A 25874-nucleotide genomic window follows, 5' to 3' on the forward strand; every position below is an offset into this window, starting at 1 on the left:
TGAACCTCACTTTGAAGTAGTATCAGAGAGGAGACTGAGTACGACAACTTTGTCTGTTGGCAACAAAATGTCGGATAAACATGGCTAAAAATAAACCTCTAAAAACCTTTTGAAAATATGAGCATGGACGCGTCCGAATCGTTGCGACAACAGTTCCAGCTAATACAGGAACAACAACAGAAAAAGCTTCTCGCCAGAAAACAACGAAAGACCAAGAATTCTGACAATACATCAAGGGACGACGAAGAAGCTACAACGGTTGAAGGCTTCTGGGGGCATGACTACAAAAGCGATCATTTGGACTTAAAAGTATGTCAGTTTTGTTTTGATTAATTTCAAAGTTTGAGTACTACATAGAATAATTATACTAACTTGGAGTTTCATTCTCGACTTGCTCACAATTTGTACACAAGGGAACACTATTGCTCTGGGCCCAGTTCTTCGAAGGCCGATTAGCGCTAACCCACTGTTAAATTTTAATCTAGGTTTCTATACTTCTCTGTTCAAAAGCTGTTTGAGGACAATTTTCTTCATTTATTTTTAGAGCATTCAATCAACAAATTGAGGACAAAAAGATTTAAGCTGAATTTTTTTTTCAAGCTTTCAGATCTTAAATAAAATTTTACACTAACCCTGGGTTATCTTAACCCAGCTTTGAACAACCCGGCCCTGGAGAATAAAATGAGCGGTTACTCTTTATGCTGATTCCAGAAAGTAACTTGGATCTGTTAATAAAAAATAATTTTAGTAGTACATTATCGACCTTTTACACCCAAAAAATCAACACGCATATTCTCCATACTGTTCTCTATACATTTCCTGAGGTGCTTACATAGAGAATTTGTTAAACAATCGAGAGCTTCTTTAGTTGGTTATCATTATCTTTTACTCTCGTGACCTTACTTTTGATTCAGGGATGATATTGTTAAGATAAATTTTGTTTTAGTCAGTCCTAGGGGTCAAAGGGTTTTTTGTACCTCTGTTATGCTGAAATTTAAAAGTTACAAATGTTGTTACTTTCAGCTTGATTCCAAGGTGCCTTTTGGGGAAGAGGCACCCATACACAAGGAACTTGAAGACTTGAAAGACACTATAAGGGTGAGTTGATTATAAAGTAAAAATCCAAAATTATTTGCTATCCTGGAATCTTAGTACATCCAGAAAAAAAAAATTATACTGCAGAAAAAATTTCTTCTCTTGACCCCTGCACAAGCAGTTAGGCAGTGTTTTAAAATGGTTTTTCCCTGACATCTTCGAGTAGGATTTTAAGATTTCCTGTTACTAGTCCTTGGCATTTTATTAGATTAAGGCTCTACCAGATAGGTCCTTCATCTTGACATGGTTACAAGAATAAAATTTCTTTGAGCAGATGAGGGTATCATTTGCATAAACTCATTCTCATGAATCATACAGGTTCTTAAAGATGAAAATGGAAGACTTTACAAGCTTCTTGGTGAGAGAGATGAAGAAATGAGGATTCTGAGAAAAGCTCGAGATGAAGAGAAAAAGGCTTTGGCGGGTAAAAACTAATTTAACAATGATATAATAAATGTTTCTTCTGTATAGAATGAGGGTTTTTCAGGTGTTCAAGCCAGTCAATTGCTGATTTTTTGGGCAGCATTTCAGATTTGGTCTCTATTCTCAGATAAATTTAGCTGTCAGAAAGGGTATAGTGTATAATTATTATTTAAAAAAATGGGGCTGCATTGTTGCAGAGAACTGTAAGATAATTTGGTTTTAGCAACTGAGTTGATAATAAGAATTGGTTATTGGAGACAGCTTCTAAAGCTGATGTTTTAAATGTTAGCTCTTTGTCAGAGCAAATAGAGGAATTTTGGGTTGTGTGTAGTTCACAGAAAGATGGCAGAGCTGCCCTATTGCAACACTTTTAAGTAATATTGATTAAGTTATCTAGAAACTTAGTTTGCAGCTATTTTTCAAGTAGCATGTTCACCTGGCAAAAGGGGATTTTATTACAAAATATGTGTTGCTTGACTAGTCAGAACAAAAATCTCTATGATCAATCCTCAGTCATTAAAATTTTAAGTGGTTCAAGGAAAGGTAGAGGCCCCAAATGATTTTTGAGGAAACATATGCTTCTCCTTGTGTTCTACAAGGGATTATAAAACAATCTGAAGGAAGAATCTGCAGCTGTATTCAATTTGGTCTCTTGACAGTCACTTTGGGCTTTTTGTCCATGCAACCCTTTAACTGCACTTGGTTACTTCATGTTCTAGAGTGCCTAGCTGCTGTGCAGTATTTCGAGGGTTTAAGCTCCAGACCGAACCAACACTCTGGGTCTAAACCCTTCAACTCCCAGAAGTGATTAACTTGTAACCCCATAATATCCGTACTTTATCCAGTGAAAAGGCAAAGAGAAAATTCAAACTTATCAAGTAGAAGTTGTTATCTTGATTCATTACCAAATTCTCATAACTAGTTTGCAAGAAAATCTGTAGCAGCTAGAGGAGAGAATTAAAAATCAGATCTTGCAAGTTAAAGGGTTAAAATAACTGAATTTGTCATGACATGCACAATTGGTTAGCATTCTAGTCTTCTTGGAAAGGATGAAAAACTACAGGCCTCATCTTGTGCATCTTCTTTTTACTGGTTAGCAGGATACAGTAAAGAACCCATGCACTTTTCTGTCATATGCAGCATATAGTTATGGTTTATGGTTTATGGCACATAAATATGTGTATTTTATGTAGAATTTCTATTTGAGTTTTGTAACTCTGTTGTTCTCTTAGGCACTGGAGTGGCTGCTGACACTGCTGCTGGTAGAATCATGGAACTGTCAAAGAAGAACAGAGACCTGACTGCAGACTTGGAAAGTGAACGAAACAAAGTACGGCAACTGATGAAGAAGATGAGAGAGATGGAAAAAGAGGTACATTGTATTGATATAGCAGCATGAGAGTTGTTCATTTTGTAGCTGTCCACTCTTAAACAAAAGATAACTCTAGCACATATTTTTTTTCTTTCTTTAATGCATGCTGACATTTGTTGAAAGACTTGACTAGATGCTTACCAGTAATGTAAAAATATGCTACTTTTAAAATTATCAAATGCAAATCAGTGGAAAATATTTTACTCTTCAACTTCTATTGCACTGTTGGACAAATTTCATTTTCTTGTTTGCCAGATGGTATCCTCAGGAAGTCTACAGAGTAACTCAAAACAGCCTGGTGAAGAGCGCAAAATTAAATCAAAGTCATCAGACTCAGAAAAGGTACTGGTAGCTGCCAAGTCATTCATATACAAATTTTTGAACTCACATGAAAAAACCCTGAACCTTGCTGAACCAAACTCCTTAGGGAAAAAAAATGGTTTGAGTTGGGGTGGAGGGGAGGGAGGGGGGTCGAGTCAGGTGATAGTAAATGACCAAAATCAGCTCTTCTTTAGAGTTACTGAGTTAACCAAGTTTGAGTTAGTAGTGTTCCATTGTAATATCGTACAGAAAGTGGTAGACACTGTAGAAAATAAATTATATATAACCAGCACCCTGCAGTATGTGATGCTAACCATAGATTCATCTGTTTTGTAGGACAGTTCTGAAATTGCCTCTCTGCAGGACAAACTGAGCCAAGCAAACAATAAAGTGGCAGAATTTAGGAATCAATGTGACAAACTGAAGAAAGATTTAAAGGTTGCACACAAGGTGAGAACACTCACTTATTGAGGTTTTTCATCTCAAATATTTTTTTATTCTTAAAGTGTCATGTAATTTCAGTTAATGCTGGTGTATTTATTCTTTTATTTTTTCTATTCATTTAAGGTCCTTGCAAAGGAGGTTGGGGATGGTTTCAACATCACCACACTGTTGAATGACTCCAGTGGTTGGAGAGGACGACAACAGCAGATCACGTCTTTACAAAACAAGGTAAAATTTGTCTTAAAGCTCTACTTAACTTCAGCTGTTTTTAGTGCTTCAAGTAATATATCAAACACTAGGAGTGTTTCATCCGATATCCAAACACCGAGAAGTGGTTGAAAAAAAAATGCGCATACGAGTTTTTTTTTTTAACCAACTTCAAGGTGTGTGGGTATCGGATGAAACACCCTTTCGAAAGTTTGATATAGCTTCTCAAACGATTAATAATTCTTGGAGAAATTCAAAGCAAAAGTTCACTAAATTTTATGATAATTAAGATCACACATCCAAACCTCCTTCACGTTTGTAATTTCCTTTGTTTTCTCAGCATGAATTATTATGAGTTTGAGAATGGAATAGAAAGTTGTAACGGTCGTGATAACGATGAGGCGTTTATATAGCACATTATCCATACTAAAACGCTCTAAGGCGCTGTACGACACTTTGGCAACTCTTTGGCCATGAGCAGATGACAATTTTAAAAAAATGTTGGTTCCCCCACTTTTTGAAACAAGTGCAGACCACAACAACTTAAGTTACGTTCCCCGCTCCTTGTGAGAAATGCTTGGGTTCTTCAACGTCCCCTGCTAACCAGTGAAAAGAAGACGCTGGAGAGGGGGGTTGTGGTTTATCGTTCTTAGCATGCGAGAAGACCAGAATGTCTAATTATTTGCAGATGTCATTGCAAAGAGAGCAACATTCTCTTCAGTTATTTTAAGACTCTGAATGTTGGTCATGTATTCCACTCGACAGGTTACAGAGTTAAAGGCACAGTTGAGTCAGGTGGCTCGTAGCGGCTCAACCACATCAAACAACATACTTCTGAGATCAGCCATGATGTCACCATCCAGCGCTTCTTCTCAGTATGACGAAAAACATCGCTCGGTGTTAAAAAAGATCGAGAAAGATCGTAAGGAGGCGCAAGAGGTGAGAGACGTATATAAAATCATAGCAAAAAGAGGGGTCCCGGGAATAGCGTCAGTATAGCGTAACAGAGGCACAATGACAAACATAAGGTACCATCTGTTAGCATTTTTTTCATTTTGCAACTAAGAGAAGGCTCTTGAACACCAAATAAAAGTAACACCTCAAACTTTGCTTCATTATGTGTAAAATTGAGCTTCTCGTGCTATATTTTTTTATTTGTATTTCCCTAATAACGTGTCATCTAAATGTCTCTAATAACATACTCGACGTAAACGTATTTATTCTTTGCTCATGCGCTTAGAAGGAGGGAAAGAAACGACTTCAATTTCGAGTAGTTGAGAATTATATTTCGTTGGTATATTGTACATGATACTTTTTTTTGATAGAAAACTCAGGCGGAGTTAGAGAGTTTGGACCAAGAACACACCAAGTTACAACAGAAACACGACGCAGCTAAAGCGCGCAATAAGGTGCTGGCTAGTGAACTAAAGGGACTGAAGGCTCAAGTCCAAACTCTACTGGAGAAAGGAGCTCACGATGATGAACTTATTGCAGCTCTTATGGTCTGTTCAACGGTTGAATGCGTAGCTCTTTGTATTTATTATTGTTGCTGTAATTACTTTGCGCGTGTGCAGCAAAGGTTGACTGCGCGGTCAACCTACGTGTTTTTGGTTAGCGGAGATTTACCTGGGAAGAACTCTCTGGTAGTGTTTTACAAATAGGGTTGAACTTCACGAGCCCAGTATCAATAACAAATACTGGAGCCAATCGATCTACCTGTTGCGTAACACGGCAAGGAGTTTCGCTCCTTCTGCTGCATGGCTTGATAGTTCATCGCACACAACCCCAGTTGGTACATGTATTTTCCGAGTTTGCTAAATGACTATTATCTGGCTGTCCAATGTACTCAATAGTGGAGAGATACATTGTGAGAGTGAAATGTCTGTTATAAGAGCACAGCAAAGTTACCAGACTGGGGCTTGCACCCGTTCCTTTCAAAATGGAGTCAAACAACCATAAGAAATAAGAAATAAGAAGAGGGTATGTTCCTCCGACATTGTGAGTGGCGATTGCTTCTGGATTGCAAATGTTCCTGGTAAGATGATTTAACTCCGGTGTTATCTTGGAATTAAACTTACTGGAGTCATATCATTTGTTTTAGAGGGAGCAACAACAGCTGAAGAGTGCAGCAACTAAAAAGGAAGCTTCCTCACCCCCTAAACTAATGAACAATCAACAAGACAAGGCGCAAATAGAACACCTTACATTGGCATGCCAAGAAAGAGATGGACGGATACAGCGGCTTGAAGAGGAACTCAGTAAGGCGAGAGTAACTCTGCAAAACACTAACGCGAAATATAAGGAGCTATGCGAGCGCGAGACAATATCTGTAGCATGTGGTACAGAGGACTTACCGACAAATGAAGAAAGGCTGAATAACAATATTTTTGAAAATGCTGCCCCTCATGAACCGATCTGTAAAGGACCATTACCGGTAAACGGCCATGTAGAGGGAGCATTATCCAACGGGCCCCATGTGGAGAGGGCCGAGCGAGCAGGACTTCAAAATAACAGTTACATGTCAAATAAAAGACAGGTGACTCCTTCGCAGTATCATTCAGAAGGGCCTGTTAAGACCCAGGGTCCATCCGTTCCTGGCAGTCCAGTTCGGCGACACGTGATGTCACGAGGAAGTGCGAGTGGCACGTCGGGAAGGAATTCAGCACAGGGATACCAGTTGCCCCCCACACCACCAAGTGGTGGACGTGGAAGTAGGGGACGCCGGAACAGTGTTGGAGGCAGGTATGTAAAAAGTGGTACTACTGGTTACTTTATGCAAGAAAGAAAATAAAAGCAAAAGGATGAATGAGAAAATGAAAAGGAAAAACTCCACATCGGCTAGCAAGAAACGATGTTTCGCAGAATTTTAACCAATCAACGCAGAATTTCCTTTTTGTGTCTCTTAGAAATCTTGTTGTGTCTCTAAGTTGAGAGCTGCACCAGGAATACTGCCTTAAATTTTGTCAACCAGTGGCTTCCTTATAACATTGTTTAGCCGTAATTTACTTTCGAATGAAACAGCCCGCTGGTTTTTACTCAATTTTGGTTATTTCAGTGAAGAGATCCAATTATTAAAATCTCAACTACATGAGAGCAAGTCCCTGTGTCAGGCGGCTGAAGTTGAGCGGGATCGGCTCCTAGAACTGGTTACTCTCTTGCAGAAAAGGTAATTTACGCAAAGGTATTTATGACAGTAGGAACGCGAAGGATTTGCGGTGGTTTGGGAAACTAACGGATGATTCGGTGAATAAGAAACTGATTGCAAAGTGTTGAAGGTGAAAATCGGTTTATAAGTAGGGGTTGCTGTGATTGCCAATCAGGCGTTCAGCAATTTAGCTGGCAGATAGGGCCACACGATCCTCCTGCAACCGGAACTAGAACACTTTTCCCCTTCAGCTTTTCGTACCGTCGTTCGTTGGTTATTTTTTTTCCTTTTCTATTTCATACGTAAAATTCGCTATATAAAAAGGAGAGGTCATATGTTGAAAATTTCATTTGCTTACTGCTTTTGGATTTATTATATAAATGTGTGCTATATTTTCAGGGTCGATGAAGCTAAAAACAGTGAGTTAGAGGCTATCAACAAATGGCAACAGGAACGACGTCAAGTCGTTCACGTGGAGAAGCAGCTGAGTAGAGTCCAGTCGGGACAAGGCGTGGCTAAAGGGCGGGGCAAAGGATATGGGTCCGGGGGCACAGGACAGGAAAGACAAGGAAAACCAGAGGACTTGGACGATCTTACAACTCGGTAAGGAACGTGAATACCTCACTCGGTCGATTTTAGTAAGTGGTGAGCCAACGGCATTGTCAAATGAACAAAGTAGTCAGTTTCTACCTTGTGTAACAATTCGCTCTGATGAGGAACAAACGCCAAAAGCTTTCCAAAATTTTGATAGTGCTGTTGTTCTAGGGAGCGTACCTTAATTTAGCCATTAGCTCTCTTTTTGATGACTGTGTTTTTGTGTCCGAACTTCGATGCTATACGATATTCGAGATTTGTCTTATATTTCCTTAAGTGAGGGGAAAGCTTCCTTCGTTTATACTGTGAATTCTTTGCGGTAAGGGTCATATTCGGCCGTAAACTTACATGAAAATTATCAGGTTCGATCGATAGAATCTGTTCGTTTTCTGGTGTAGGCTGACCATCCAGACAGACGAAAACGACGCGTTGAAAGAAGCACTCAGTTCCACACTGAAAGCCAAAGAAGAGGACTTGAAATTTTACCAAGAGATGATCGATCAAACAAAGAAGATCTTCTTGCAGGGGCTAAGACAATTTAGACAGAACTCCGCCCCCAGCTAATGTATTCCGTTTGGTGTTTGGACATGATACTCCAACCCAGATAATATCATTATTTACATGATCAAGCCTTCAATCGCTTATGTCTGTTTTTTCATGTTTTGTTTCTTGTGGTAAAATATAGAAAGCAAAATATTTGGGAGACGCTTGAATACTTCCTGATGTTGCTTTTTTGTTCACGGTTAATTTAAATGTTTATAGTCTCGGTTCTTACCCGAGCAACTTAAGCAATAATCGTTACAGGTATCCTTGTAAACATTCAGCAAATTGGAAGAGTTTGTAAACGACTTGCTATCACCTTTCACGTACTTTCATGCAGACAGCATCGTAAACACGCTAATTGAACGCCGTACGATTCAAATTCTCCTTTTAGGACACAATATCTCTATCCAGGAATGATACTTTTATACCCTTTGAACCACATTTTATGGTGAAGGAATTATTAATGCATAGAACGAAAACGATTTTGCGGGGCAAAGGTTTTCTTGAGGTGCGTAACAAGACAAACTAATGTCACTTCCTGGTATCCGCCATCTTGGATCGGTGATGGTCACGTGAAATGCAAATGACTGTGTTTTCCCAGATATGTACTGTCGGAAACCACCCAACAGTTTCCGAGAATTTACTTTACTCGAAGAAGGTCTTCATTCCCTATCAAGACAGAACGTTTCCGTAAATCATTGAAAGTCGGTTGGGACTACTTCGTCCGTTTTATACAAAGGTGAGTAACATGTGAACATGGCTAAGTATCCTGAGAGGAAAAGATTTCTGTGCGGCGAAATCATGTTGCCTGTCGTTGTATTGTAGAATGTGGTGATGGACTAGAGCGACGCCATGTCGAATCAAATCAATATTATACACATAACTACATTTTAGCTAGTAGATATTGTTCTGGAGATTCAAATAGTTAAAATCGTCATTCTGTTCCTCGTGCGAATCACTTTTAGACGCCAGCATGTTTTGAAGCTAAAATGGAACGTGATGAAGACGAGTCGTTGCAAAATTAATTTTATTTGATTTTGGTCAGAAAGGAAACAGAAGATGAGTTAGATACTCGTATGTTGCAAAATATCGCAAAGAGAGGTACGACTAGATTCATCTGGCCTGTCTGTGGGCTGGAAGGGATTGCCACGGCAGAGCTAAGGATGCGAATAACCTATAGGATCATTTTACATTATGATAATTAAACGCAGTTCAGACCAATGTTTCGCAATAGACGCAAGGCATTGAAAGCAGGTTCGTTCCATCTTTGGTGATGTTGTCTTCGCTATTTACTGCGTTTCGTTGTGTTTTGCCACCTTGTATCTCAAGTCTTTTTATGAAATCAAAATGCGCACGATGAATTGCTAGAAACTAAAGAATATTGATTGATATGCAGATGTATTACGTGTGTGTTTCCTCCGCGGTATTTCATTCGCAGACAACATTAATAAGCGACTAGAAGCATCTCAATTTGCAATTCAAGCTTAGGAAATCATCATGCATTTTATCTGATAATCAACTAAAAGAAAAATACTTCCCATAAAAGCTTGCTTTACAGTGTAGCTAACTGAAAATACCAAAGCGACTAAACCTTATGTTACCGAACTTCGAACCTTTCGACTGTTAAACGCAAACTACCCATCATTTCAGTTTTCTTTGTCAGTTCCGCGGCTGACATCTAAATACTGTATGTCATGATAAACTGTATATTATTAGGATGCCCCGTCGGGGCAAGAGAGAGGAGGCTTCTTCTCTGTACGAGTTCTACATGTAAAAACAAAGCCCAAAGAATATTTCAGAAAATGGGTCAAGAGTTTGAACTTTATGGTCATAAAAAAAACAATGATTTTCAACGGAACTACGCGAACACATACACTCGATGAATGATATAGCAACCAGGAAAAAAAATTCCTTTTGCCAGCAGACGAATTCTCGTGTGAGTTTTATTCTTGGCTTTGGCATTGATGCAGAGTTTATGAACGCTTCACTTCAACAAATCGTAATCGCTTCGTAAGTCAAGTGCAACGTTCAAACGTTAGGTTTGAAAACCAAAATGAAATCATAGGCCATGTCCTAGGACAGAAAGTGGAAATATAGCGATCAGATAACAACTACGTCTAGGTACTGATGTGTTGACAAAATGTTGATATCGAGGTGCTCTGACGCAGCTTAAACATGCGATGGTTTTCTCGGAATTTTGGCTACGTTCTGAGAACATGTTAGAACTGACAATATGCAATATGAAACCGTGTAAATTAACTCTGTGTTTTTGAACTGATAAATAGCCTCGTTTTGTCATTTCCTCATGTGTGTTTCATGATTAAGGGCCTCATCGTATTGTCAGAATTTTCATACCCTCTTGTATTATTAGACCTGTTCAAAATTGCATTTCAGGCATTCAAAAGTCTTTGTGTTACACTAAAAAATTATTAAGCCCGAGAAAGTTAAGTTCTAAATTTGTAAGTAAACATTGAGATTCGTGCAAAACTCATTATGATGTTGATAAATAATTGATATGATCTTGCTGCTTCGTATTGATGTAAATTACCAAGCGTTTCCAGAGGCTTCTTTCTACCAGATGCAGCAGATGTTGTTGGCTCTTACACTATCATTTTTTGTCAGTTTTTTGTCGCTTTTTGTACCTTTCTTCAAAGTTAACTTGGATCCCACCCTGACAATCTGCTAATTTCTAAAACTTTGTCTGATGCAATCGTTCGACAAGCTTTAGTGAGTCCTACTGAGGTGTTATTACTTATACCGTAGACAGAAGAAGTCTCTTCAACGTGCTGTAATTTTCGTCTGTGAAGATCTTTTTCGGATGATTGAGTCGCAGACCCAAGTACTGAGAGAGAATTGTCTGTACCTCACTTCCACATATTCTTAGTTGTTTTATGAAGCTTTTGGGCGTTGCAAATGATAGTTCAATTCATAATTTCTAGCCTGAATGTGTTTGATTTTTTTCAGATATTAGCACAATGAAGCTGTGACAATTGAATTTCGACTTACTCTCCCTTGATAGCAGAACTGAAGTAAGTGCTCTTGACTTGAGCAAACCTAGGATTTAGGAGTGGTCAGGTGTAATTATGGCATTATCTGGCTTAAGACAACATTTTACAATTTTAAACAGGATAAAAGAGAACAATATGAGGAAGACTAGTAGGCCTTGTTAGATATAACAGCCGAATCTACATGAATATTTAATTATATGTACAACCCATCTTCCGAGTAATACTGCAATATTGTTTGAAGTTTAGAAACTGATCCCGCCCCTCACGAAGAAATTATTATTCACCCCTGAAAAGTACAGTTTTCTCGTTTTCCTAATGAAGTAAGAGAATAGAGCCGACTACCGCAAATGATGTTTTGTTGAATTGCGTTTCTCCGGAACTTACTGAAGTGTGTCAATATGATTGAGTCATACCGACATACTTCAGTAAATTATAATTGGACGAGCGACACCCATAGGAAGACAATCAATGAAACGCTTACAGTTCAAGCTCTTCCAGCAGAGTGATTGTCAGTTGGGTGCATTGATTTCCAACGAAACAAACGACGAAGGGCGTTGTTGCTAAGGGATTTCACACTTCCTAACTGAGGATAAATTTCAGACTCGCTCCCTGAAAAACCCTCCCAAGTGAATCATATATGAGTTGTAAAGCTGCACCAATATTTTGCGGAGTGGAAAATCTCTTTAGGCCATTAGGGATTTATATTTCTTCTGGTAATATTTTATGCCATATCTTTATAATTATTCGTATGGTTTTGATTTTCAGATGAGTAACCGAGTTTAAAGTTAACGGGCATCACTTTGTATGTGAGTATAGTAAACGAAAGTGATTCATTATGGTTATCTGTAAATTAGATTTAACTTTTAAGATGCTCTCTCCGTTGATATGTTGCATTCTTCTTGCTTCATGCTATCGGAACTACACTTTTTTGGTGCAAAGAATCTTTTCATAGGAATACGTAGGATGCAACTGACAAAATTTCGTGAACGTTTGAAAAATGTAAAAGTTCGATAATCTAGGCCCCTAATGAGGACTGGCTTGGAGAAGGATGAAAACTGGTCTAGTCAAGTTCGAGGTAGAATTTCGAGTTAACTTGACTGATTCAATTTAGAAGTTAATAATTTATTGCTGTAAGGTAGGACTTCCATCAGCAACGGCAAATGTAGATACGAGCCTCGTTCAAAAGCGAGATAAAACATATTAAGGCATTAAAGATACCTCGTTCAACAAATGAAAAAGCAAGACCATGGTAGTAGCATGAATCAAGGCACTTACTTTGGACATAAGCACAACTTAGCTTAGGAACGAATACTATATTGACACCGCCAGTGAAAGATATCAAACCAATGAGGTAACAGATATTCGATCCTCACCACAGGTATCTCTGATACAAAATGGCTCGATCGAAACGCTTAAGATTCTAAACAAGAAGAAGTAGATATAGCCTTGAAGACTAAGAGGGTGAAATGTTTGGAAAGTTGTTTTATCTCTAGGTGTGCATCAACTTATTTTTTTAATACTCTCGCTTCAACTTCTGCAATCCACTGGGAAGGAGTCAGTAAAGATTGAAAAAAAAAAAAAATATATATATATATATATAAGAGACACTGGAATTACACTGAACAAACTATTCGGCTTAAACGTGCGAGGAGACTCGGAATTTCCCTTGAAACTGAGATACGTATCTCGGAACAGATAATGCGTGCGGGAAAACTTGTGTGTAAATTTTGGCGCCAAATCGAGACTACTGTTTAGACATCATTAAAACACCCTGCATAATATCTAAATTAAATCAAATAGGCTCTTTCATACAAGAAAACTCTTTTATAAGTGTACTAACTGTCAAAAAAAAGTATCACATCAAGTTGTTCGACTTGAGGTTTGGACTTTTGACTTAAATTTCAAGATTTACAAAAGACCATGAAAGTGAAGAATTTTTCAATCATTATTTTAAAAAAAGCCATTACCCGATTCTTCCAAAATATAAAAAACAACGAACATCTGACTACGGTTTTCATGTGCTCGTATCATCAAAACTGAAAAGATTTTTCTTCCAGTTTATTAGACTTTTTATTGTACACAAAAATATGTATCAATACAGGTTAGCTTCAAAAATGCATGCCCCCCCCCCAAAAAAGGAGATCATCATTAGATTATTTCTGTTGTTGAAGTTGTTTATTGGAGGTCGACCACATTAAATATTATTGAAATAGTTCAGTAAGTCCTCACTTATTTTGAATGTAAAAAAAGTTGTACTGAACATTACATAACACTTTACATCCTTATTTAATATCCATCCATCTTAGATTGTATTCGTTGTTGAGCTGTCAGATTATGTAACAAACTGCAGTAATCCTTAAGTGGCAAAAAAGTGAGAGTAATTATACAATTCTTTGTAGTTAGAGATCCAAGTTGGGATCTTGAAGTTAATCAAAAGGAAGGAAATGAAGCGATCATCAGCTCTCTCCAGGCCTGCATTTGCTTCAACCTCTTCGACCAGAACTGTGTTAGATCCCATGGAGTCATCAATAGAAGCATTCGGCCAATATGAAAAGATAACTACTCGACTCAAACGATTGCTAGACCAGTACACCGATGGATTTGCAGTACTTAAGGAGCTTGTCCAAAACGCAGACGACGCCGGTGCCACTGAAGTGAGATTCCTATACGACGAAAGAGCTAACAACGATGCCATGACCCACCTGCTTGATGAAGGGATGAAAGAATGCCAGGGCCCTGCCCTCTGGGTTTACAATGACGCCGAATTTACGGAAAAGGACTTTGAAAGCATTGAGAAATTAAGCGGAGCCACAAAAGAGCACCACACCGAAAAAATTGGAAAATTTGGACTTGGTTTCAACGCAGTCTACAATTTAACAGATGTGCCCATGTTTTTAAGCACAAACTACTTCGTAGTTTTTGACCCTCACATGTCACATCTTGGAAGGCACATAAAAAACCCCGCGAAGCCAGGTGTTAAAATAGATCTCAACAAGAACCCAGAGGCCCTAAGAGCACGCTATAGAGGGCAGTTTAAGCCCTTCGATGGAATCTTTGGCTGTGACCTACGTCTAAGTAAGAGAGACAACTCATTTCGGGGAACTCTTTTCCGGTTTCCATTGAGGACGAGAGAGCAAGCTCAAAGAAGCGAGATTAAGCAGTTGGATTACAACGACCACGAAATGCGAAAACTTTTGCAAATGTTCCTTGAAGGGGCCGAAAGTTTGCTTCTTTTTACACAAAATATCCTCCGCGTGGGAATTTACAATTTGCCGCGTACTTCGCCTCCAGGTGCATCCCTTTTACTATTTCAGGTGACAAAATCACTTTCTTCGGTTGGAATACCAAGGGAGCTGTCATCCTCTGTCACGCTACCCACCACAGCAGGGAAGCTAAGCAAAGAGGAAAAGAAGCTTCTCCAAGAAAGTAACTTTCTTCAAGTAGCCTCAAGATTTATGGTGGACCTAAGAAATGGTAGAGATGACGTAAGCAATTCTCCACAATCGTCAGTAACCATAGAGATCGACTGTAATCTCACCAACAAAGGCGTGGACTTTTTTGGTGGTGGCCTTCCTTGTGGGCACGAGAAAACGACATGGCTCGTTGTCTCATCAATGGGCAGGGGTGAGGCTATGAGTTTCATCATGGATCATAATGATACGACCCTTGTTCCGTCGGCAGGAGTAGCTGTTCAGCTGATTTCAAGAGGTATTGACGGGTATGTTCCTTCGCCTGTCGTTAAGAATATTGATGGCGTAGAGGTTAATGGCTCTGTTTTCTGCTACCTTCCCCTTCCGATCCACAGTGGTTTGCCAGTGCACATAAATGGGGCATTTGCTGTAGCTGCTGACAGACGAAATTTAGAGAGGAAAGTTGAGGATGACAAATCATGTCATGGAGTTAATTGGAACAAAGTGCTCATGGAAGACTCGGTATGCTCCGCGTATTTAGCTCTTCTTGACGACCTCAAGTCACTTGTTACCCATGGAGATTCTTATCAGTTCCATTTGCTGTGGCCAAAGAGCTCGACCGTACAACACAACTGCAGGTCCCTCATGAAATCCTTCTACAAAAGTGTTGCCAATAGGGGTTTCTCCCTTTTTTCTGACGGACGTCAGTGGGTGGACATCAACAAAATCGTTTTCCTTGATCCAAAATTTCGCGAAGCATCTGAAATTGGACATGCTGCGTTTGGAGTTCTTCAACTCCATTACAGATCTGCTCGAAATACAGTGGTTATTGATTTACCGTCTGATATATTGATGTCTTTTGAAGAGAGCAATCAGGAGAGAACAACGAACAAAAAGAAATACAGCGAGGTCGCTTTTTATCGCCAGTGCTTCTTTTCTCACATGCTGAGGATTCCGGTTAACGTTAGAGACCTTTTGATGCTTCATGCGTTAGACAATGGTCGCGATTTTGACTCATTAATAAAGGCACATGCCTGCATTCCGGTATCACCATCTGGAAAGACTCTCAAGTGCCCGAGTCAACTTGTAAACCCCAGAAAGGAGGTAGCGGCATTGTTCTCCTCTAACGAAGGAAAGTTTCCTTTTGGCAATGAGGCATCGTACCTCAGCCCTCAAAGACTGACCAAACTTGAAGGGCTGGGAATGTGTTCAGATGATCTTCCATGGAGTGAAGTAGCAGAGAGAGCTGAGAGTATCCAACGGTTAAACATGACCGACCCTAATGCAGCATTAGAGCGTGTTAAGGAGCTATTGAGGTTCATGGAGAGGAAGATAAAAAGGGAGAGAATGGAGATGAAAATGGCGCCATCCTCAAAAAGACGAGAGTACTCACTTCAAGCTGGAATCTATCAGCGTCTTTTGCAGGCTAAATTTCTTCCCGTTCTTGAAAAACCAGAAAACTTTCCACTTCCCTGGAAAGGAGATGCTCTTCAAGGGAAGCAACAAGTGTTGCTTTCACCAAAGGAAGTGTTCCTTCAAGATAAAAAGTACCTTGTATGTTGCAGTGAGCCATTGGTTGGTATTAGCCTTCCACGAAATGTTGAAAAGTGTTTAAAGCTAGACACAAAAGATGCCTCCTTAAGCCATGTGACTCAACAGATCCAATGTGCAATGTCCGCAAATGTGAATTTGCTGAATGTTACCAAGTATCAAGAAGTAACCCGTATTTGCCATGAAGCTTATAAATATCTTAACAAAACCGTGGGAATCAATGGTGATGAGTGCATGAAATTTCTACAAGGAAAGAATTTCATTCTGGTCGAGAGGAGGTTTCTCTCTGCTAGGGAAGTAGCTTTTGAATTAACGGCTGATTGTGCACCATATCTTTACAGACTGCCGCAGCATCTTACGGATACTTTCCCTGAGATGATGGAAGCAGCAGGGGTAAAGGAAGTTTTTGATGAAAAGGATTACATTTCAAGCCTGCAGAAAATAAAGAGTCAGTTTGAAGAGACTAAACTAGATGAACAAACCCTTCAAGTTTCAGTGAACCTGACACTCCAATTGAGCGAAGTAATGAACGTTTCTGAGATGAATCCATCGCAGGTGCAAAAAGAGACCGTTTTTCTTCCTGACTCAAAAGGGGTGATGAGAGCAGTGTCAGACCTTTGCATTAGAAATTGCCCCTGGATTGGAGATGAACCAGACGTGCACTATGTGAACGATAGAATACCTTGGCCAACCTGTCAACTAGTGGGAGTTAAAACACGTCGAGAAGAAGCTTTGCAATCTCACGCGATTGGGCTTCCATGTGGTCAAACTGAGAAACTTGCAAATCGTCTTCGTCGTATTCTGACAGAGTATCCGTGTGAAAAGGAAATTCTGAAGGAACTTGTTCAAAATGCGGATGATGCACAGGCGACTGAAATTTGCTTCATCAAAGACCCGCGGTACCACCCTAAGGAAAGGATCTTCGAAGACAGTTGGCAACCACTGCAAGGTCCTGCGTTGTGCGTCTACAACAACAAGCCCTTTACAAAGGCAGACATAGATGGGATACAGAACCTTGGCGAAGGAAGCAAGGGAGGTGACCCTTGTAAAACTGGCGAGTATGGGGTTGGGTTCAACGCTGTCTACCACTTGACTGATGCGCCCTCATTCATTTCAAAAGGAGGAGATGTTGGAGATGTTTTGTTAGTATTCGACCCAGACTGCAGATACGCACCTGGTGCGAGTCCTGAAAAACCCGGAAGGATGTTTGAAGTCAGCGAAAAAATCCAGAAGGATTTCCCTGATGTTTTTCGCTGTTATCTTGGAGAACTAGAACGTTTTTCAGGAGATAACTCAACCATTTTCAGGTTTCCTCTGCGAAGTGAAGAAATGGCGATAGGTTCCAAAATCTCGTCAAGGCCTGTAACACTAGAAAAACTGGACAGAATGATGGAGGAGCTGAAGAGAGAGTTATTTGAAGTTCTTCTTTTCGTTGATAACGTCAAAAAGATAACCCTTTGTGAGGTCGAAAAAACAAGCGGAAAGCTGGTAGACTATTACACAGTGGAAGTAACGTTAACAGAGGAGGACGAAAAAAAGAGAAAATACTTTGCTGCGGTCATCAAAAAGGTTGGAAACCTAATAAAGCAAGGACAAATTCTCCCGACTGAAAGTCCTGTTGTTAAAGTTTCCTACATGTTGAAGATCACTGATAACCGTGGAAACGAAGAAAAGTGGCTAATTGTCCAACAGATTGGTTTTCAGGGGGATGTTAAAAGCACCATTGTCGATGCCTTTATGAAACAGAAACTCGGGATGCTTCCTCGAGGTGGCGTTGCATGCCTGTTGGAAAAAAAATTCCCGGAGTCTCCTGTGCAAAGAAGAAAAAAGGCTTTCTGCTTTTTGCCCCTTCCACTTGAAACAAATCTTCCAGTTCACATCAATGGCCATTTTGCGTTGGACCATGAGTCAAGAAGAAACCTGTGGAGAGATGAAGCTGGTCATGTTGGATATCGGAGCGACTGGAACAATGCCCTATTAGAAGATGTAGTGGCCTCCTGTTACATTGACATGCTTGGTGAGGTGCAGAGGTTACTTGGCTTTGGTCTTAACCGTTCCACTGAAACTGAGGTTTTGGCAAAGATACGTACTTTGGAGAGCCTTTTCCCCCAGAAACCGACTACGGATCAGTACTGGAAGACACTCGTTGATTCTGTATATCAAGGAATAGATAAAAGGAAGTTAAATCTTCTACCAGTCGTTCGACACTCCGCTCAAAGGGGTAGATCTTTCTTTGATGTCACGTGGCTTCCGCCCACTGGTATGGGAAAACAAAAGGCGTTCTTCAACAATCTTGCAGATGCTGGTCCCTTTGCGAAGCCACCTGAGAAGGCTATGGAGGAGGCTAGAGAGAAACGAAGAAAGAAATTTAAGGGAATGTTGCTAAGAAGTGGTTTCAACCTTGTTGCCTTTTCCATGAAAATGCACGATTCATTTAAGCGATCTGGTGTTGTCACGTCTTGCATCTCTGCTAGTGATCTGATTGAATTTTACAAAACGTTTGGTTCTCACGACCCCTTATGCACCATTGGACCCATTCCTTGTGACGTAAGTAAAACAGTGTTTAAAGATGATAATGGTGTGAAACTCGTGCTATTGTTCTGCAAAGAGGCCGATGATTTTCTTGACAAGCTTCCAGGCCTCCCACTTCTACTTACGCAAGACAAGTGTCTTCAGTCATTTTCAAACGTTAACCCCAAGTTTCTCTCACGATTTAAAGATCTTCTTCCTGGATCTCCCCAAATTTTCCTACACGAAGAAATATACCGGAATATATTTTGCACCGCTGACACTTCTAAGTTGACCGTCTTAAAACCGTTGGATGCTGATGCATTTGGAGCCAATTTGGCAGAAACATTGCCACGGGAAATTTATGGAGAATCCAAGTATGTTTATTGGTCTCCAGCTCAGAAAGGATTGCCAGACCAGCGATGGATATGTAGGGTTTGGGAATTCCTTTACGATATTACACAAGATGTTTTAAATGACAAAGAAATCGACGATGAAGACATAGATCGTCAGGTTAAGGCCGCCATTCATCCCCTCCTCGACTGGAGTATTCTTCCCGTTACTCAAATGAGGAGCAGTCGAATCCCTCTTCAAGTTGATCACTTTCTTGTCCCATTAAGGTGGGCACAGGGGGCTATCCACATGCCAAACGTTGATGCGGCAAGTACGAAACTGGTAAAGGTTCTGCGTAAACTTGGTATCCCTGAACTTAACCAGAAAGCTATTTCACGTACCATTTCAACCATTATGTATTCATCGTCGACCTCGCTAGCTGTACCTCTTATGCTGGTATCTTCTCTGAAGGATCCCTCGTCGCTTCTTGTATCACTTCGATATAAATGGATTTTAAACCAACAAGAAATAAGAGAAAGACTAGTGGAATCCGACTGTAAAGAGATCTTGGAGTACTTTTCTTTAAGTGTAAGCTGCCTTCAAGAAACTGACAAAAGCAACCTTAGGAAGCTTCCCTTTTACCTTGCAACAAACGGTGGCTTCATGTCACTCGAAAAAGTCAAGGTGTCTGCCTTACCAACTGGGGTACCAAAAAACGGAATTGATGCTCTAGAGCGTGCATTGGGGATGGCATTTGTGAAATCATGGCCAGGTGTCACCGATTTGTTTAAATTCTTGGAGCTTACGTGCATCTCTGCTGTTGACGTATACTGTGACTCGATTTTGCCAAGTTTTAATCTCCTAGGTGAGGAGGCAAGACTAGTTCACCTAGAACATATTCGTGACACCATTTTGACAGATTCCACTGGAGATGATGAAGAAAAAGAAAGGTTACTAAACATCTTGAAATGTACGCCTCTGATTCCCTCAGAAAATGGGACCTTGAAGCTGGCATCCTGTGTATACGATCCCAATAACGATGTTTTCAAGGCCATGCTTTCATGCGATTTCCCACCAGAACCGTTTGACTCTCCCGAGTGGATTTCGTTTCTAAGACAAGTAGGCTTGGTCTCTGAGGTATCTTCGGTTGATTTTAAGAGATTTGCAAGGGAAGTGGAGCACGAAGCACTTACAGTGCAAACGGAGAAAACTCACGAGAAGTCTAGAACTCTGGTTGACCATCTCATCTCTCGACATGATGTAGTTGGTGAGGGCTTGTTGAACGCCATCCGCGATATCGCCTTTGTCGTTGCTGATCCTGTAGCTCATCCACTACAACAGTTATGTCCACCTTTTAAGCAAAAGCAAGAAGATCATGTTCCTTACATTCCGTTCAAAGGAGCAGTTTTTGCTAACTATGAAGAAATCGTTTGGACACAAGCCCACTTGCTTCCAGCTTGGGCGAATCCGGAGTTATGTTGGCATCAGCTTGGTCGACCCCGTCTCGATTCTGTCGACAAATACTGTGATGCTTTTGTTTCGCAACTTCAAATAATTAAGAAGCCACCGATAGATATAGTTCTTCGGCATTGCGAAGTCTTATGCCATCACCTGGAAAACCTCCGAAAATGCAAGCTTGACTTATCTGAACATCGTCGCCAGATTACGAACGTCATGGAACAAATCTATGAGTTCTTACAAGATAATGCAGACGAAAGGGGTATAATCGTCCTTGAAGTTGCACCCTGCATTTTGGTTGAAAATGGAACGAAGTTCGTTAGGCCTGGTGAAGCGGTTGTCGAACTTCAGGCGAAAGACGAAATCAAGCCTTTCCTTTATAGAGTTCCTCCTGAGCTTGGAAAATTCCGTAAATTGTTTCAAACCTTGGGATGTTACGAGTTTGTCACGTGTGCCCATTATGCTGTGGTATTGGAGAACTTGCAAAAGAATTGTTGTGACGCAAAATTACATCCCAATGAGCTGAAAATGTGCTTCAAGGCAGTAAAGGGATTCTTTGAAACGTTACAGGAGAAGTCCGAAGAAGCTTCCGCCTTGTCCAAATTGTCCACATTGTACCTGCCAGCAACGCCCTCAGGAATCCGCTGCTTGGAAAACAATTTGAACACAATTTCCGTCACGTTACACAAGTCCTCCGAGTTGGTATTCAATGATGTACCTGCCTATGAGGATCGAGTCAAAGGGCTCCACCAGCATTTTTTACTTGATCTTAAGCTTATGAAGGTTAGAGTAACATTAACCATGACCAACTTCAAAGAGCTGATGATGAAACTGCCTTTACATTTACGGCCAAAGATGCTCTCACTTGTTGTGAGAGAAAAGCTCATTGATGGTGTCTTCGTTAAAAGCTCAGTTTTCGACTCAATGATGTTGCGACTTTGCACCCCACAGTTTGGTCAGGGAATTGCAAGGATCATCAAGCACGACAACTCTCAAAAGTCGGATTTCAATGAAGAAGTTATCGCTGACATCGAGAAGAGTCTCAAAAGAATTCAGCTGTGTGCCATGGATAGTCTTAAAACGGCCCTTTTCTTAGATGACGACCTTATCCCAGGAAGTGAAAGAGATACGAAGTCATTCCAAGAGAAATGTGAGGTACCCGGTGAGGAAAAATGCATGTTGTACGTTAACGTGGAGAATGCAGCTAACGATACTGAATTGGCCAGGTCTTTGGTTTCACGCGTTATTATAGACATCTATGGTGACCTTCTTGGAAAGAGCGCTTTCTTAGTCCCTGGTATGTTGCGATGCGCCCCCAATGAAATCTGGTCCCTGCTCGATAAATCGGGCATTCGACAAGACGATACCTGCAGTGTAGAGGATATGGATATCTTTCCAGATCCTGGAAGTTTTATTCCAGTTGAGGACCATCATCTACTGAATGACGCTTTTGGCGATTTTGAACCTGGGGAATATGTCGGTTATCAGCTTCACGACCCGAGTCTTCAGCTAGACAGAGGCGTTGCTACGTTCATCTACGCCGTGATTATCGAAGAGGTGATTGCCCAGGATGTTAGCTGCAACGAAGACTGGGTTCTGCATCTTGTTACCAAGGTGTACTCAGTCGACATTGGACATGAACACGAGCCAGTGGAGGTGACTGCAGCCAAATTGTACAAATTTTGCCGTTTTGAAGAAATATCTAATGCGCAGCGTAGAAATAGGGAAGATCGGGACGAGGTTCTCCTTCAAATTTCGACCATTTTAGAAAATGCATGGAAATGTGATTTACCTGAGGGTGAAAGAAGACAAATTGTCAAGCGGGTCATTCTTCGGTGGCGTCCAGAGAAGAATATTGGCGATGAAGAGTTCTGCTTTGAAGTTTCTAAACATATAAGGGATGAACTTTTCCGTCTGGGTGGATCGCACGAAGAATTTATCGACGCTTGCGTGGAGATTGCTAAGGAACACAGAACACGTCGAGAAGTATACCAAGAAAAAGTGTTACAACAGTATACATCCCAAGGACACTTATCAGACCGCAAGCCATGGCGAAATGTCCCTCCCAGTTTTTCAAGGAGCAATCCTCAACCTGGAGAAGCCGAGCGCTGGTACAAACAAGCCGAAGCTGACCTGGTGGCTGGGGGAAATGAAATTGACTCTGGCAAGCCCTCCTATGAGTGGGCATGCTTTAAATGCCATCAGGTAAAACTATCGTCGCTTTGTAAAATCGTAAGAACCTAGAACGCTTAGATATTAAGGAAAACGAAATGAAATAATTCAGTCGTCCAAGAAGCAAAAATCAATAAGAGGTATCCATTCTTTAGCAAATTTGTTTTTGTTTCGTGGATTTAAGTGCCATTAGAATCACCCAGTGAGGTCCTAAAACAGTTTATTTCAGTAAGTTACTCGGTAAATCAGTTTTACAAGGGTGTTATAACAGCCTAATGTTTGATGCCCGAGCATTCGAAAACTTTGTTTCGTGGGTAACTTATTGAGATACATTATGCCTATTTCTTCCGCTGAAGCTTGTAATGCCATTTGTTTACCGCAGGCAGCAGAGAAAGCATTGAAGGCGGCTCAGTATACATTACATGCTGAAAAGACAGATGATCACAACCTAAATAGGATTTGTAACGGCTTAAATGACGCTGAGCTGGCCAACTTTGCAAGCCAGTTAGAGAGACTCGTTGGTGGCTCTGCACGAATGCGTTATCCAGATTGTTTTACTTGTCCCCAAATCCCCCACGAGGTTTATTCGTCCCAGCAAGCTCGGGAATCGTTGCATCTTGCCACAGAAATTGTCACACGAGTAAAACCCAAGATTGACGAGATATTAAAGAACCGCCGGTATTAGAGAAAGGGGATATCAATGTGACCTCTTTCCTGCAGGTAAATGAGCATTCTACACAATTGACATGTTGTGTATAAATATAGGCACCATTATTTACAAATTTGCTTCAGAGAAGTTATGTAGCTTGCCATGCGATGAGATTTGGAATGAAATTAAGCCAACATAAATAAAAAGATAAAATGTCTAAAATCACGTTTTGGGAGTTATTCTTATTTTTATACCATAAAAGTGCGCTTTCAAAAAGCTTTATGAAATTTCAAGAGGCTACTACGTTTGAATAGTTACCATGGGTGAAGCAAATATATACCTTTCAAGCAATTAAATTTTACGACTCTTGTTTTCTCGTATATAGGCGAGGCATAGGAATGAGAAATGTGGGGTTTTGATACGGAGGTTTCGGTAAACACGGCTTTGAGAGTCTGGGGAGAACGTGCATTTTATTATAGATGGTGGACCACTTGTAAAATATGGCTGATCAATTTAGGAGGACTTTAGAGGCCTAATTCTATTTCTTGAAATCACAAGATCATTGGTTTTTAATACAATCACTGTAAATTCTTAGGTTTCGGGCCATGGTTACGGTTAATTATATTCTACACATAACGTCCACTATTTTACCATACAGTCGCTCTGATGAAGAAATTGAATACAACGGGGTCGTGTAAAAGGATCACTAGGGCCAGATTAAATTGATTTGTTAAATTCTCGAAATGTTCCTAACGTATTTGTTAATTTAACGTCAGTGAAAAAATATCAGAAACAAAATCGTTAGGAAAATAACAAGAACATAAGTAGTATATCTTCACATGTCATGTTTACCTGGTTTACTTTAGTTCACCAATTTACTTCATTTAACAGGCTTAAGATGAAACGTCTAGTGCAAGGAAAATGACTCAAGAGAGAGCGTCCTGTTTTATCAACCAGTAACTCGTCGTAGATGTTAAATCTAAAGTGTATTTTGAAATAGGCGTAATTTATATCAATCATTAATCTATACTGAAGCAGAATAATCATTTTTTTAGTGCTTCTTATTTGGCATAACCGAAGGGTACTATGTCTCGGTAAAATCATTATTCAAAAGATAAAAGGATGAACTAGTGTTGAGTTTTTTTTTTTGTAGGGTGTCTTGTAGCCAAATGCTATGAAAATTGAGATTAGGAAGTTTCATTCAAAATGAGAAGAAGCATGAATAAGCAATTTAGAGACAGCCTATTTGCAAAGGCATAGGTTTTTAATTATTTCGGTACTAAGCTATAGGGTTTCGTTCATTTTTTTCCTTTCATTAACCAGAACTATCGAAACAGGTATTAGTCAAGATTCGGTTTCCGGTGCCATCTTGTTTACCTAGGAGAAAAGTAATTCTTATGAAGGCTCGTGAAAAGTTTACCCTCTGCTGTTTTGCTAGGTAAACCGTGGTAGACATAAGTGGCTCTGTAGAATAGAAATGGCTTTTAGCAACAGGCCTGACGTATTATTAATTGAAAGCAAAGAAGACTTGAGTAGTTATAAATGTACTTATTTCTCATCAGTTTATTAATGATTAACTTTGTTGCAGATTCTAGCAGTTTGTATATTTACATCAGCTACTTGGTTGGTTTTACTGTATTGTGAACAATGTGCATCATTCAGGACTGCAGATAGTTCCTTCACTTGGTCCTTCTTTTGTACCAACTTCTCAACAATTAATGAAGGAGGCTTTGGCGATTGCCATAACAGTGATTGTCTAGTTCAGCAATTTTTGAACTATTTTGTGATATATGCATTTTCTCTCCCCGAGAACCATGATTATGTAAAGTTTGAAACGAACTCTCATAGGACCCTCAGTAATCAACCATTTTAGTCTGATGAGTAAAAACAGCTATTATCTAGGTCTTACAGACTTTACGTGTCTGATCGTCACTGAATGAAAACTGCAGCAGCTCATATTAACATTCTGTTACCAAACGGAGTCGGCTCCTCTTGTATTATAGTTAAAACTAGTTTTTCTAAATTTAAAAAAAAAATGAAAATAAGACTAAATGTGCGTTTTGAATAAACGTAACTTTACAATCCGCCTTCTGTGCCTGTCATGTTCTTCTCTTCGGGTAAAAACCCTTTTTGTAACTTTGTGCCCTTTTTTTTTTACTTCAGGGAGGAGGGTAGGGGTAAGCAAGCATCTTGGACCCGAAGAGTCGGAGGGAGGGGGTCTGGTTTCGTCTAGTCTAGTTATCAGGTCACATTTAAGCAAAGCGTAGGGAATTTACATCTTCTACCTTTTCAGGGAATCTTTCCGTTAGCAATATCAACCTTGTGTTTGGAGTACTAAGTTCAAAAACCGATTCAAGCAATACTTACTCGTCCTAAAAGCTAGTGGAAAGTTAGTGCCGAACTCAGCTATCGAAAGAGACTTTGAAAAAGTCTAACCTCTTAACTCAGACAAGCAAGCTAGAATCGTAATACTAAATAAAGCGGCACAAGGGCAAGTAAAGAAACCTTGAGAAAGAAAATAAGGCCTTTTAAGAAAAGAAACAAACCTACAAACAAAATGCAAAACATCACAAAAACAAACAAACATACTGAAGGAAGATAAAGCTGCACAAGAACGGAAGGAAACAAACAAACAACACAG

General features: G+C 40.0%; 2 protein-coding genes across 5 annotated transcripts; both read left to right on the forward strand.

The window, feature by feature from the left end:
- Positions 1-66: 66 nt before the first annotated feature.
- LOC131771349 (coiled-coil domain-containing protein 13) lies at positions 67-8302 on the forward strand. The gene is made up of 13 exons (XM_059087126.2): positions 67-309; positions 1024-1098; positions 1414-1519; positions 2751-2890; positions 3146-3232; positions 3548-3661; positions 3779-3883; positions 4628-4801; positions 5188-5364; positions 5964-6604; positions 6918-7028; positions 7407-7610; positions 8000-8302. The coding sequence occupies exons 1-13, from the start codon at positions 118-120 to the stop codon at positions 8163-8165; spliced, it is 2292 nt and encodes a 763-aa protein (XP_058943109.2). The 5' UTR covers positions 67-117; the 3' UTR covers positions 8166-8302.
- Positions 8303-8339: 37 nt separating this feature from the next.
- Positions 8340-25302, forward strand: LOC131771350 (sacsin-like). 4 transcript variants are annotated; one of them, XM_066173118.1, is made up of 6 exons: positions 8340-8883; positions 11109-11173; positions 11918-11958; positions 13552-22617; positions 22967-23304; positions 24125-25302. In XM_066173118.1, exons 4-5 carry the CDS (start codon positions 13597-13599, stop codon positions 23267-23269), a joined length of 9324 nt encoding a protein of 3107 aa, XP_066029215.1. In that variant the 5' UTR covers positions 8340-8883; positions 11109-11173; positions 11918-11958; positions 13552-13596; the 3' UTR covers positions 23270-23304; positions 24125-25302. The 4 variants fall into 4 exon arrangements, with proteins under 4 accessions (XP_066029215.1, XP_066029216.1, XP_066029217.1 ...); XM_066173119.1 differs by having other exon boundaries at positions 13556-22617; XM_066173120.1 differs by lacking the exon at positions 11109-11173.
- Positions 25303-25874: the final 572 nt, after the last annotated feature.

Source organism: Pocillopora verrucosa, chromosome 10 (genome assembly GCF_036669915.1).
Source record: "Pocillopora verrucosa isolate sample1 chromosome 10, ASM3666991v2, whole genome shotgun sequence".
Classification (NCBI taxonomy): domain Eukaryota; kingdom Metazoa; phylum Cnidaria; class Anthozoa; order Scleractinia; family Pocilloporidae; genus Pocillopora; species Pocillopora verrucosa.

Excerpts from the sequence above, each read along its gene's own strand:
- LOC131771349 (XM_059087126.2), top strand. The coding sequence starts at position 118 with ATGAGCATGGACGCGTCCGAATCGTTGCGACAACAGTTCCAGCTAATA. Across the intron at positions 3,662-3,778 it reads ATTTAAAGGTTGCACACAAG|GTCCTTGCAAAGGAGGTTGG; the intron begins GTGAGAACACTC and ends TATTCATTTAAG. Across the intron at positions 7,611-7,999 it reads TTGGACGATCTTACAACTCG|GCTGACCATCCAGACAGACG; the intron begins GTAAGGAACGTG and ends TTTCTGGTGTAG.
- LOC131771350 (XM_066173118.1), top strand. The coding sequence starts at position 13,597 with ATGAAGCGATCATCAGCTCTCTCCAGGCCTGCATTTGCTTCAACCTCT. Across the intron at positions 22,618-22,966 it reads CATGCTTTAAATGCCATCAG|GCAGCAGAGAAAGCATTGAA; the intron begins GTAAAACTATCG and ends TGTTTACCGCAG.